Here is an 11,242-nt window from a genome sequence, read left to right as displayed (position 1 = left end):
CCCTGAGGTATATTGTCGTCTTACAAAGTTCCCTTACGGTATTACTTTAATCGTAATTTTTTTGATTTCATGGAATAGTCCGCTCAAAATGTCATTTTTGTCCTTGAGCATGTGTCACTACTATTCAGATGAGGTACTTGTAAGCATATTAATTACTTAGGGGGAAAATTGTAGTATATTTCAAAAAATGTGGTTATTTTTAGGGTAAATTATGAAAACTCATGAACTTAGGATAACTTTTGGATTTTTTTTATATTGAGATTGGAATATATATGTGATGATGCTAAAATATAGCTCACCTAGGGTGGTGTAGAAAATGAACTGGGAGAGCAAAGCAGATCAGTAGCTTGACAACTTGATGATCCTGAGGTACCTGCGATCATAGAACACATGAACTAAGCCGGGGGTTGATCCGGCGGAAACCCCTCCGACGCTCAAGTCAGACGTGTTGATCATAGAAATAGCCCAGAGAATACCATTAGTTGTATTGCTCAGATAATAGGACGTACCTTAATAAAATGAGTAAAACCTCTATTTATATATCGTTTATTGGGTTGGGTTTGCTTTGTTGGGCCCAAGCCTTACTTGAAGGTGTTTGGGCCTCGGTGATATTGGTCTTCGATATTGGGCTCGTAGCCCAGTAGGTAAAGAAATTGTAGGCCCATTGGGTTGGCCCAATTAGGCATATCATTAAGCCCCCCACTCTCGAGTCGATGTGGGGGCCATGTTGTGATGGGTCTCAGATCGTGTCGAGAGTAAAAATTGTAGAAGTTGATCGTTGGCGTATGGCCTGATGGTATGCGAAAACGCGTTGGAGCGTGTGTCGGAGGGGTGTGAATGTGCGTTGGCGCATAGCGCGACAAAGTTGCCGCGATATAAGTTAGTTGAGTCGTCGGTTTTGTCCCGCGACGATGTAGTAGCGATTTATCTCCTTGTGGGAGTTGTCTTGTCGCGGGGTAATAATGTTGATCGAGTTATCTCCTCGTGGGAGTTGTCTCGCGATAATGTAGTAGCACGGATCAAGTAATCTCCTCGTGGGAGTTGTCTCTGGGGTAATCGAGTTGATCGAGTTACGTTTTCGTGGAAGTTGTCTCACGATAATGTAGTAGCACGGAGCTAGTATTCTCCTCGTGGGAGTTGTTATTTTTCGACATTTTCAATGTTTTGACGTGTTGCTTGTATGTGTTTACATATAGCCTTCTGCGTGATGTACTTGAGGAGGGGATCAGACTCTCAAGATTTTTTTTTATATGGGGGTCGTGCCCCTTGTTAGACCTCGTGGGTCTTAAGTATGTTTGGACCGTGGCCACGTTTTAATGAATGACCCATCGAAAACAAGTAGATAAATTTGAGTAATCAAGCTGGCCAGGCTATATAGATTCTCATAATATCTCTAAGTGTTTCTAGGGTTGTAATCGTGCTAACTTGAGCTTGCGATTATATAGTGAATTTCGGGCGAGTTGTCTCCTCATGGGAGTTGTCTCGCGGTGAGTAATATTATCGAGCGAGGTGGTTGCACGTGAGAGTTGTCTTGCAACGAATTTGTAGTGTCGAGCGAGTTGGCTCCTCGTGGGAGTTGTCTCGCTGCGGGTTGTAGTATCGAGCGAGTTGGCTCTTCGAGAGAGTTGTCTTGAGCGAAGTTGTAGGAGCATTGGATGATGCGCGATTTAGGCGCGTGTGGATTGAGGTTGCTCTGAGCGAGTTGTCTCCTCGTGGGAGTTGTTTCGCAGCGAGTCTTATTATCGAGCGAGGTGGTTGCACGTGGGAGTTGCCTTGCAACGGATTTGTAGTATCGAGCGAGTTGGCTCCTCGTGGGAGTTGTCCCGCTGCGGGTTGGGGTACCGAGCGAGTCGTCTCCTCGTGGGAGTTATCTCGCTGTAGGTTGTAGTACCGAGCGAGTTGGCTCCTCGTGGGAGTAATCTCGCTGCGGGTTAGTAGCACGGAGCGAGTGGTCTCCTCGTAGGAGTTATCTCGCTGTGGGTTCGTAGGACCGAGCGAGTTGGCTCCTCGTGGGAGTTTCCTCGCTGCGGGTCGTAGGATGGAGCGAATGGTCTCCTCGTAGGAGTTATCTCGCTGTGGGTTCGTAGAACCGAGCGAGTTGGCTCCTCGTGGGAGTTTCCTCGCTGCGGGTCGTAGGATGGAGCGAGTGGTCTCCTCGTAGGAGTTATCTCGCTATGGGTTCGTGGACCCGAGGGAGTTGACTCCTCGTGGGAGTTGCCTCGCAACGGGTTATATGACTGAGCAAGTTATCTCCTCGTGGGAGTTGTCTTGCTGCCGGTTGTAGTACCGAGCGAGTGGACTCCTCGTGGGAGTTGTCTCGCTGTAGTTTTGAGACTAGAGGGGGTTAGCTCCTCGTGGGAGTTGTCCCACAACGGGCTATATGACGGAGCGAATGGTCTCCTCGTGGGAGTTTTCTCGCCGTGGTTTTGAGACCCGAGGGGGTTGGCGCTTCGTGGGAGTTTCCTTGTAAGGGGTTGTAGGACCGAGCGAGTTGTCTCCTCGTGGGAGTTATCTCGCTATGGTTTCGTAGACCCGAGGGAGTTGGCTCCTCGTGGGAGTTATCTCACAACGGGTTATAAGACGGAGCGAGTGGTCTCCTCGTGGCAGTTATCTCGCTATGGTTTCGTAGACCCGAGGGAGTTGGCTCCTCGTGGGAGTTATCTCGCAACGGGTGGTAGTACTGAGCGAGTTGGCTCCTCTTGGAAGTTGTCTCACAAGCCCCCCACTCTCGAGACGATGTGGGAGCCAACTTGAAAGGGGTACCAGATCGTATTGAGAGTAGATCGGTGTTGTAGTCTTGCGTTAATCGTTGGCATGGCGTGGAGAATTTTTTTTTTATTTTTTATTTTCCATTTGATAGCGAACGCAATTTGGTAGGTGCGTTAAAGAGCTCGCGGAATGTGGTGGAGCGCGTTGAAATTCTCGTGCGATTTGGAGAAGCGAGTCAAAATCTACGCGCAATTTGGTAGATAGTAGGCAAAGTTGCGCGCGATTTGATGGGAGCGCGCAGTCCAAGGGTGTCTTGGAAAGCGCGCGCACGTGCTCGCGCGCGCTCCAAGTATTTTTTTTTTTTTTTTTTTTTTTTTTTTTTTTCCTCCTGCTGACGCGCGCGCGCGTCAGCGCGTGTACTCCACGCGCGCGTGCGGTGCACGCGCGCCTCCACCTGTTTTTTTTTTTTTTTTTTTTTTTTTTTTTTTTTTTTTTGTCGCGCGTGCTGTGCACGCGCGACCGGCGCGTTTTAGCCACGCGCGCGTGCTGTCCACGCGCGCCTCCAGCTTTTTTTTTTTTTTTTTTTTTTTTTTTTTTTGTGACGCCAGCGCGCGTCAGCGCGCGCGTGCACTGCACGCGCGCCTCTTTTTTTTTTTTTTTTCCTTCTTCTTTCTTCTTCTTCTTTTTTCTTCTATTTTTTCATCTTCTTTTTTCTTCTTCTTTCTTCTTTTCCTTTTTCTTCGTCTTCTTTTTTCTTTTTCTTTCTTCTTCTCTTTTCTTTTCTTTTTTCTTCTTCTTTCTTCTTCTCTTTTTTCATTCTCTTCTTTTTTCTTCTATTTTTTTTTTATTTGGTTGATATTCGCCCCCTTGGGGATGTTTTATTCTTTGAATAGGGATATTACCCTCGTTCCTTGAGATGGAATGTGCACCCCCTTGGGGATGTTCTATTTTTTGAGTAGGGAGATTATCCTCGTTCCTTGAGATCGGATGTGCACCCCCTTGAGGATGTTCTATTTTTTGAGTAGGGAGATTATCCTCGTTCCTTGAGATGGGATGTGAAACCCCTTGGGGTTGAAAGGTAAGTGGATGTACCACCCTTGAGATGTGATGCCCAACTTTAGGATGGGATAGCCCCCCATTTAGGATGAGGCGATCACGAACCACTGGGGTGAGATGCCCCACCTTGGCGATATATGGTGCCACTGATTCAGTGGCAGCACGAGTTGAATCTTCCGTGATCATACGCTGAAGGTCTTCTTCGGTTATCTGAACCGTTCGAGAAGTAAGTAGAAATTGATCATGTTGAGGACCCAGTGGGGCCTCACGAGGAGGAGCGTTGGCTCCTGCTATGACGAATGAAATGTTTTGGGGGCGATGTGACCCCCAGGGAGTCGATAACCCTTGGCGAACGAAATATTTTGGGAGCAGATGTAAGCCCCCAGGGAGTCGATAACCCTTGGCGAACGAAATATTTTAGGGGCGATGTAAGCCCCCAGGGAGTCGATAACCCTTGGCGAGCGAAATATTTTGGGGGCAGATGTAAGCCCCCAGGGAGTCGATAACCCTTGGCGAACGAAATATTTTGGGGGCGATGTAAGCTCCCAGGGAGTCGATAACCCTTGGCGAGCGAAATATTTTGGGGGCATATGTAAGCCCCCATGGAGTCGATGGCGGTGGTGCCATAGGTGGCTCCACATGTGGAGCAGGTGCTGGTATCGCGTTGGGAGCATTTGCTCCCATCGTGGCGATATATTGGGTCACGGCCTCTATGGCAGTGCGAGTTGAAGCTTTTGCTATCATGCGTTGAAGCGCATCCTCGGTTATTTGAACCATTCGAGGAGCAGGGAGTGGTGGATCGGCGAGTGGTTGGTCCCGAGGGGGATCACCTGAACCTCGCGAGGCGGATCCATGGGACGTGGAGGAGGTGACAAGCCAAAGCCTCCACGAGGTGGGAGGTCGTTAGCTGTGTCATTTTCTCTCCGAGCAGACGCCTCAGGAGGATCTTGTTGGCTACGTGATCTGGTTTGCATCGTTCCCACAGACGGCGCCAAAATGATGATGCTAAAATATAGCTCACCTAGGGTGGTGTAGAAAATGAACTGGGAGAGCAAAGCAGATCTGTAGCTTGACAACTTGATGATCCTGAGGTACCTGCGATCATAGAACACATGAACTAAGCCGGGGGTTGATCCGGCGGAAACCCCTCCGACGCTCAAGTCAGACGTGTTGATCATAGAAATAGCCCAGAGAATACCATTAGTTGTATTGCTCAGATAATAGGACGTACCTTAATAAAATGAGTAAAACCTCTATTTATATATCGTTTATTGGGTTGGGTTTGCTTTGTTGGGCCCAAGCCTTACTTGAAGGTGTTTGGGCCTCGGTGATATTGGTCTTCGATATTGGGCTCGTAGCCCAGTAGGTAAAGAAATTGTAGGCCCATTGGGTTGGCCCAATTAGGCATATCATTATGACATTTCAATTTCCAGATATGGGAAATAATTCAGAAAAATCCATTTTTCCCCCAAAAATTATATTTATAATATAAATATAAAATATATAATAATATTTATATTATAAGTATGTGTAACTTTTGAAAATAAACTGGAATTATTTTTGATAATTGAAATCTGAATCTCGTATATATTTGAGTTCCGATAAAAAAAATATCAAAAAAAATGGAAATATGTGTAATTTTAGAGGAGATTTGTGTAATATTCTCAATGTTTGAGCGGTGCCAAAAATCAGAATTAAACCTCAAGGGAGGTAGATTTGGTTTTCTAAACCCTGAGAGGGTTTAATTGTAATGACACAAGAACTTAAGGAGATAGAAGTAATTACACCTCTAGTAGTTACCACTTACCACTTCACACAGTTGATTTATGAGCTTTTAGCTCTAACACCATCGAAAAACCCATGTAAAAGTTAGTCAAAGTCAACAAACTCTGTGAGTTGGTAATGCGATGCACTGGCCATAAATGCGACTAGGGGTTGATTTTTTGACTTAAAAAGATTGGAATACTCTTTAAATTAAAAAATTTATAAATAAGCCGCAAAATGAAGTTTTGGGCATTTTCAATTCAGTTCCTTCTATTTTTCTATTTTCAGAAAGACCATCTCCTTTCTTAAGGCGGAGACTGATTTGCAATTTTCAAGAAATACACTAAACAGCCGCCGCTCTCCTTCTGGCGAACAAAATCTCCGGCCTCACCTGCCTCCATACCCTTCCGCCCCGCTACTCCCAACATTTTCATCACACCAAATCGAGAGCAGGTTGAATGCAGATGTGGGGGTAATGCAGATGAGAATTTAATTTGGGAGTTTGGTTGTCGGGGAGAGTGTATGGGCTGAAGATGGTTTCTTTTTTCTCTTCTTTCCTGTAATATTTAAAAAGGGTAAATTACAAACACCCCTGAGGTATGGTCAAATTACAAAAACCCCCCTCTTGTTTGGATAATTACATCTACCCCCCTCAACTATGATTTTTTCTTACACCTCCACCCTTATTGTGCCAAATTCAATACAATCATCTAGATTCCGTGGAATGTGCTCTAATTTGTATTCGTTTTGTGTAAAAATACAGTTTTCGATGATGCACAAACTGATATACACAAGCTAAAAATCACATATTATGATCATCTTACTTCATAATGTAGAGTTTGAATAGTATAAAACGGGTACAAAAGTGATAATATTTCATATAATCTCGAAGATTCCACTAAATTTGAAGAGCTGAGGGGGTGGTTGTAATTATCCAAACAAGAGGGGTGTTTTTGTAATTTGACCATACCTCAGGGGTGTTTGTAATTTACCCTTTAAATAAAATACTTTTATTTAAAATTGAACTATTATATAATAGTTATTAGGATAGTTTTGTCATAAATTTTGAAGTAAGGTACAGTGTGACTTGCAAAACACAATGCAGGGGTTATTGCTAATTTTTATAACATGCCGACATTTTTGACATTTGAGATTACACGGGGTAGTTGGTGCTAAAAACTCGTTGACTTATTACTTCATCTCTGCAAATCAGCTTATGCAGCTGTTCCAGTTCAGTGAAAGAAAGAAGATCAGAGGCTCAAAGCTACTCTGCCATCAGCTTATAAACAAGTAAACAATCTAAAATTTTCATTTGAATTTCTTGTTTAACTCTATCCGCAACTTGAGAATTCAGAAATCCATGTAACACAAATTTCGCATTTTCGCGAAATCAACAAACATGCTGCTGCACTCGATTTCTCTGACGCAGAGAATTTAGGTGAAATTTGTGCGAGATCAATCGGCCCGATCGAGAAGGAGTGAAAGAGATGGCTTACGCTGCTGTGATTTCTCTCACATACACAATCGAGCGCCTCATCAAACATTCTCGTGTTTCAATTGTTCCGAAACCCTCTACGCAGCTCGTGTTATTCCTGCACGATCAGCTTCGTGCCCTGAAAGCAGTTCTCCGGAAATTGGATTACAGCAGCAGCGGCGGCAGCATCATCGACATGAAGATGGTGGACGCTTTGGATGTAGAAATCAGAGAGGCGGTTTGTGAATTGGAAGACGTAATTGAATCCCACGTATTGAATCAGCTCCTTTCACAATCCGACGAGAACGATGAAAACGAGACACGTTCGTTCATTGTCGACTTGCAGGAACTAAAGCAAGACGTCGATTCTTTCGCTCAAACCGTAAATAAGTTGAAGAAGGCCTACATTCAAGAGATGATCAACCCGTTGCTTAAAGAAAAAGACGACAGTCTAATCCCGTCAGGAATTGATTGTTTTGGAGAAGACGAGTCGGAAATGGTTGGGTTATCCGATCAATATATGACAATCAAAGATCGGATTACGAATAAGTTGTCGCCATCTGCGCGGATGGCTGTCTCGCTCAGGGGGATGGCTGGCATTGGTAAGACTACTATTGCCAAGAAACTCTTTTTAGATTCGTTAATTTCGACCCGTTTCGACAGAAGGGCGTTTGTGACCATAGGCCCAAAAGGTCAATTTGAAGATGTCTTGTTGGATATTCTAAAACAAGTGAATCGTGGAGTTGACGAAAAAATAGTGCTTATGGAAGGAGAAGGAAAATTAAATGGCTTGAAAAGGATGGTGCAAGGCCGCCTAACCGAAAGCATATACTTTATCGTGTTGGATGATGTATGGGTGATGGAGCTCTTGTATCAGCTGGTCGACTTATTTCCAGACAACAATAATGGAAGTAAAATATTGCTGACGACTAGGCTGGAACAAGTTGCAGAAATTGCAGACCAGCATTGTAGGTACGACATAAGGTTCTTGGATAAAAGAGAAAGTTGGGATCTTCTTCGTCACAAGGTGTTCGATGAAATGCCTTGCCCTATCGAGCTTGAGAGAGCTGGAAAGAGGATTGCCGAGAATTGTGAAGGTCTTCCTCTTTTGATTGTCACGGTTGCTGAATTTCTTTCCAGAGCTGAAAAGACGAGGGAGTATTGGAACATGGTGGCTAACGATAAACAAAATTCGGTTTTCGTGGGTGCTTATGATCAAATGTCAAAGGTACTATATCCAAGCTACAACTACTTACCCCAACATTTAAAACCCTGCTTTCTCAACATGGCAGTTTTCCCTCAAAATTATAAGATCCCTCGATCAAAGCTCTTCAATTTTTGGATAGTGGAGGGGTTTCTTGAATTGGCCTGTTCTCCGGACTATTCGGCTAATCAATTTTTCGAGAGCCTTGTTTCTTGTAGTCTTGTCTTGGTCCACAAGTGGAGCGGTGTCATGAAAACTTGTAGCCTCCATTCTTCTTTTTGGTACCTCTGTAATCAAGAAGCCTGTAAGAGCAAGTTCTTCCATGGCTTAAAGAGTCTTGACGATGGTTTAGCAGAAGAAAGTTTAGAAAGTCAGCGTCGATTGTGCATTCGCAATAATGTCTTGTTCGGCATCAAAGATGTGTTCGACTCGATGGCATCTGTTTCAATGGTACGCTCTCTCCTATGTACCGGTCCATATCATAAATATCCAGTACCTATATATTTAGGTTTGAAGTTGCTCAAGATACTCGATGCCCTTACAATTCGTTTGTACGAATTTCCAATTGAAGTACTTAATCAAGTTCAACTGACGTATCCTTGCTATTACATTCAACGGAAAGGTCCCCTCTTCCATATCCAAACTATGGAACCTCGAGTACTTGATTGTTAATCGACATCTGAGCATCGTCAAGTCCGACGATGGAAATTCGTCTTATCTGCCTACGGAGATATGGGATATGAAAGAACTGAAGCATCTTCAAGTCATGGGGAGCAACCTACCAAAACCTCGTGAAGGTTCTTTCTTACCGAACCTCTCAACACTCTTAAATGTGAGTGCTCAAAGTTGTACTAAAGACGTTCTTGAAAGAATTCCGAATCTACAAAAATTAGGGTTCCGAAACGAAGTGGCTCCTGATAATAATGTTGATCAACCCTTGAGGTTTTTTGATTGTGTCTCCGATCTCCGTGAACTGAAGATACTTAAATGCGCTATTGTGAATCCCATATTCAAGAATGAGGTTGCTTCGCCACTTTTTCCTCTTTCAATCTTCTCGTCGAATCTATATCAGTTAAATTTGAGTGGCTTTGGATATCCGTGGGAAGAAATGAAAAGGATTTCTTCGTTGCCAAAACTTGAGGTGCTCAACTTACGATGCTATGCCTTTCGAGGCCCGAAGTGGGAAGTTGACCATCACGAATTTCCGAATCTTCGATTTCTATTGATTGAAGACACTGATCTAGTACATTGGACAACCGACGGTGAGTACTGCCTCAAAGAGCTCATGTATATGAAGATGAAACATTGCTACAAATTAAAAGAGATCCCTCGGAAATTCGGTTTGTCCGTTCAAAAGATTGAACTAATCGAGTGCAACCCTCTTGCTGAAGTATATATAGATGGCGATTACTCTAAATCTTCTTTCATAATGGAATGATCATGGGAACATTTTGGTTAGTCATTCAAATGTAATTGTATTCAAGGTTTAATTACAGCTCTGTTTTAGGGTGTGGGGGTGGAAGATCTTTGAATTACCTGTTGAATATTGTCTTGTATTTCCTATGATTTACCAATTTTGTCTTAAATAATGGATTTTATGCAATAAAATGAAGGGGTCTTTACAAATAAGCCCATTGCATCAATGAGTACTTATTCATAAAAAGATCCAGACAAAAAACTCCTTTACTAATAAGTTCATACATGGTCCAGATTTTTGTAAAGGACTAAAATAATCCCTCATACTTTAATATGTTCCAATTTCAACCTTAACTTAATTTAACTTCAATTTGACCCCAAATTTCACAAATTATTCAATTTTAACCCAAAACTTTTTTTTTCAAAATTTTCTTTTTTGTCGTCGGATTCCGGCGTCGACTTTTCATTTTTTTTTCTTTCTTCCGAATTTTTTCGCCGGATTCCGGCGTTAATTGGCGGTTAACGCCGGTCTCCGACAATGACTTTTTTTCTTTTTTTTTTTTTTTTTTTTTTTACTTTCTTTCTTTCTTTCTTTCTTTCTGTAACTTTTTTTTATCCGTTTAAACAGCAATATTTCTGTGATTGACAATAATATTAACTATATTACTGTTAAACACAGTAAAATTAACTAAACTATAGTTTAACACAATAATATTGCTATATTAATCTCTAGCACATTAATATTAACACAACAAAACTCATTATTATTGTAATAAAGTAATATTACTATGTTGACCGTTCAACAAATATAAACATAATAAAAAGCCTAAAGAATTAATATTATTGTGAGTGAGAGTAATATTGCAATAACAACACTAATATTACCGTCAACCACAGTAATATTACAATAATAGACAGTAATATTATTGCGTTACTCTGTGAATAACTCAAACAAAAAAAAAATTCCAAATAAAATAATAATATTGATGTGGTTGACAGCAATATTACTATAACAACAGTAATATTACCGTCAACCACAGTAATATTATTGTGTTTATAGTAATATTACAATAATAGACAGTAATATTATTACGTTACTCCGTGAATAACTCAAACAAAACAAAAAAACCCAAAAATATAATAATATTGATGCTGTCAACGACAGTTATATAATTACGTTGACTTGTCAACAAATCAAACAAAATAAAAAAAATAACAAAAATAAAAATAATAATATTACGTTAATTTACTGTCAACGACAGAACAATTACATAAATGTATTGTCAACGATAGTACAATTACGTTAATTAACTGTCATTGACAGTATAATAACCTTAATTTACTGTCAGTGACAACACAATTACGGTCAACGTTTAGCGGTAGACGTAAAAAAAAACAAATAAAAAAAAAACTTAAAAAAACACTAAAAAAATTAAATGCCAGAGACCGCCGGAAACCGGCGAAAAAATCCGGAAGAAAAGAAAAGAAAAAAGAAAAAAAAAAGTCAACTTTTTTTTTTGAAAAAAAAAGTTTTGGGTCAAAATTGAATAATTCGTGAAATTTAGGGTCAAATTGAGATTAAATTAAGTTAATGAAGAAATTGGAGCATATTAAAGTAT

At 41.5% G+C, this 11,242-nt stretch overlaps 1 protein-coding gene across 1 annotated transcript; it reads left to right on the top strand.

The window, feature by feature from the left end:
- The first annotated feature begins 6,956 nt into the window (after positions 1 to 6,956).
- LOC105973337 (putative late blight resistance protein homolog R1A-10) lies at positions 6,957 to 9,850 on the top strand. The gene is given in 2 exon segments (XM_012998357.2): positions 6,957 to 8,804; positions 8,806 to 9,850. Coding segments are annotated over 2 exon segments (2,628 nt in total). The 5' UTR covers positions 6,957 to 7,016; the 3' UTR covers positions 9,646 to 9,850.
- Positions 9,851 to 11,242: the final 1,392 nt, after the last annotated feature.

Source organism: Erythranthe guttata, chromosome 4 (genome assembly GCF_056151865.1).
Source record: "Erythranthe guttata isolate IM_541 chromosome 4, IM_541, whole genome shotgun sequence".
Taxonomy (NCBI): Eukaryota; Viridiplantae; Streptophyta; class Magnoliopsida; order Lamiales; family Phrymaceae; genus Erythranthe; species Erythranthe guttata.
The sequence above is the reverse complement of the archived record's forward strand: the minus strand, read 5'-3'. Positions and strand labels throughout refer to the sequence as shown.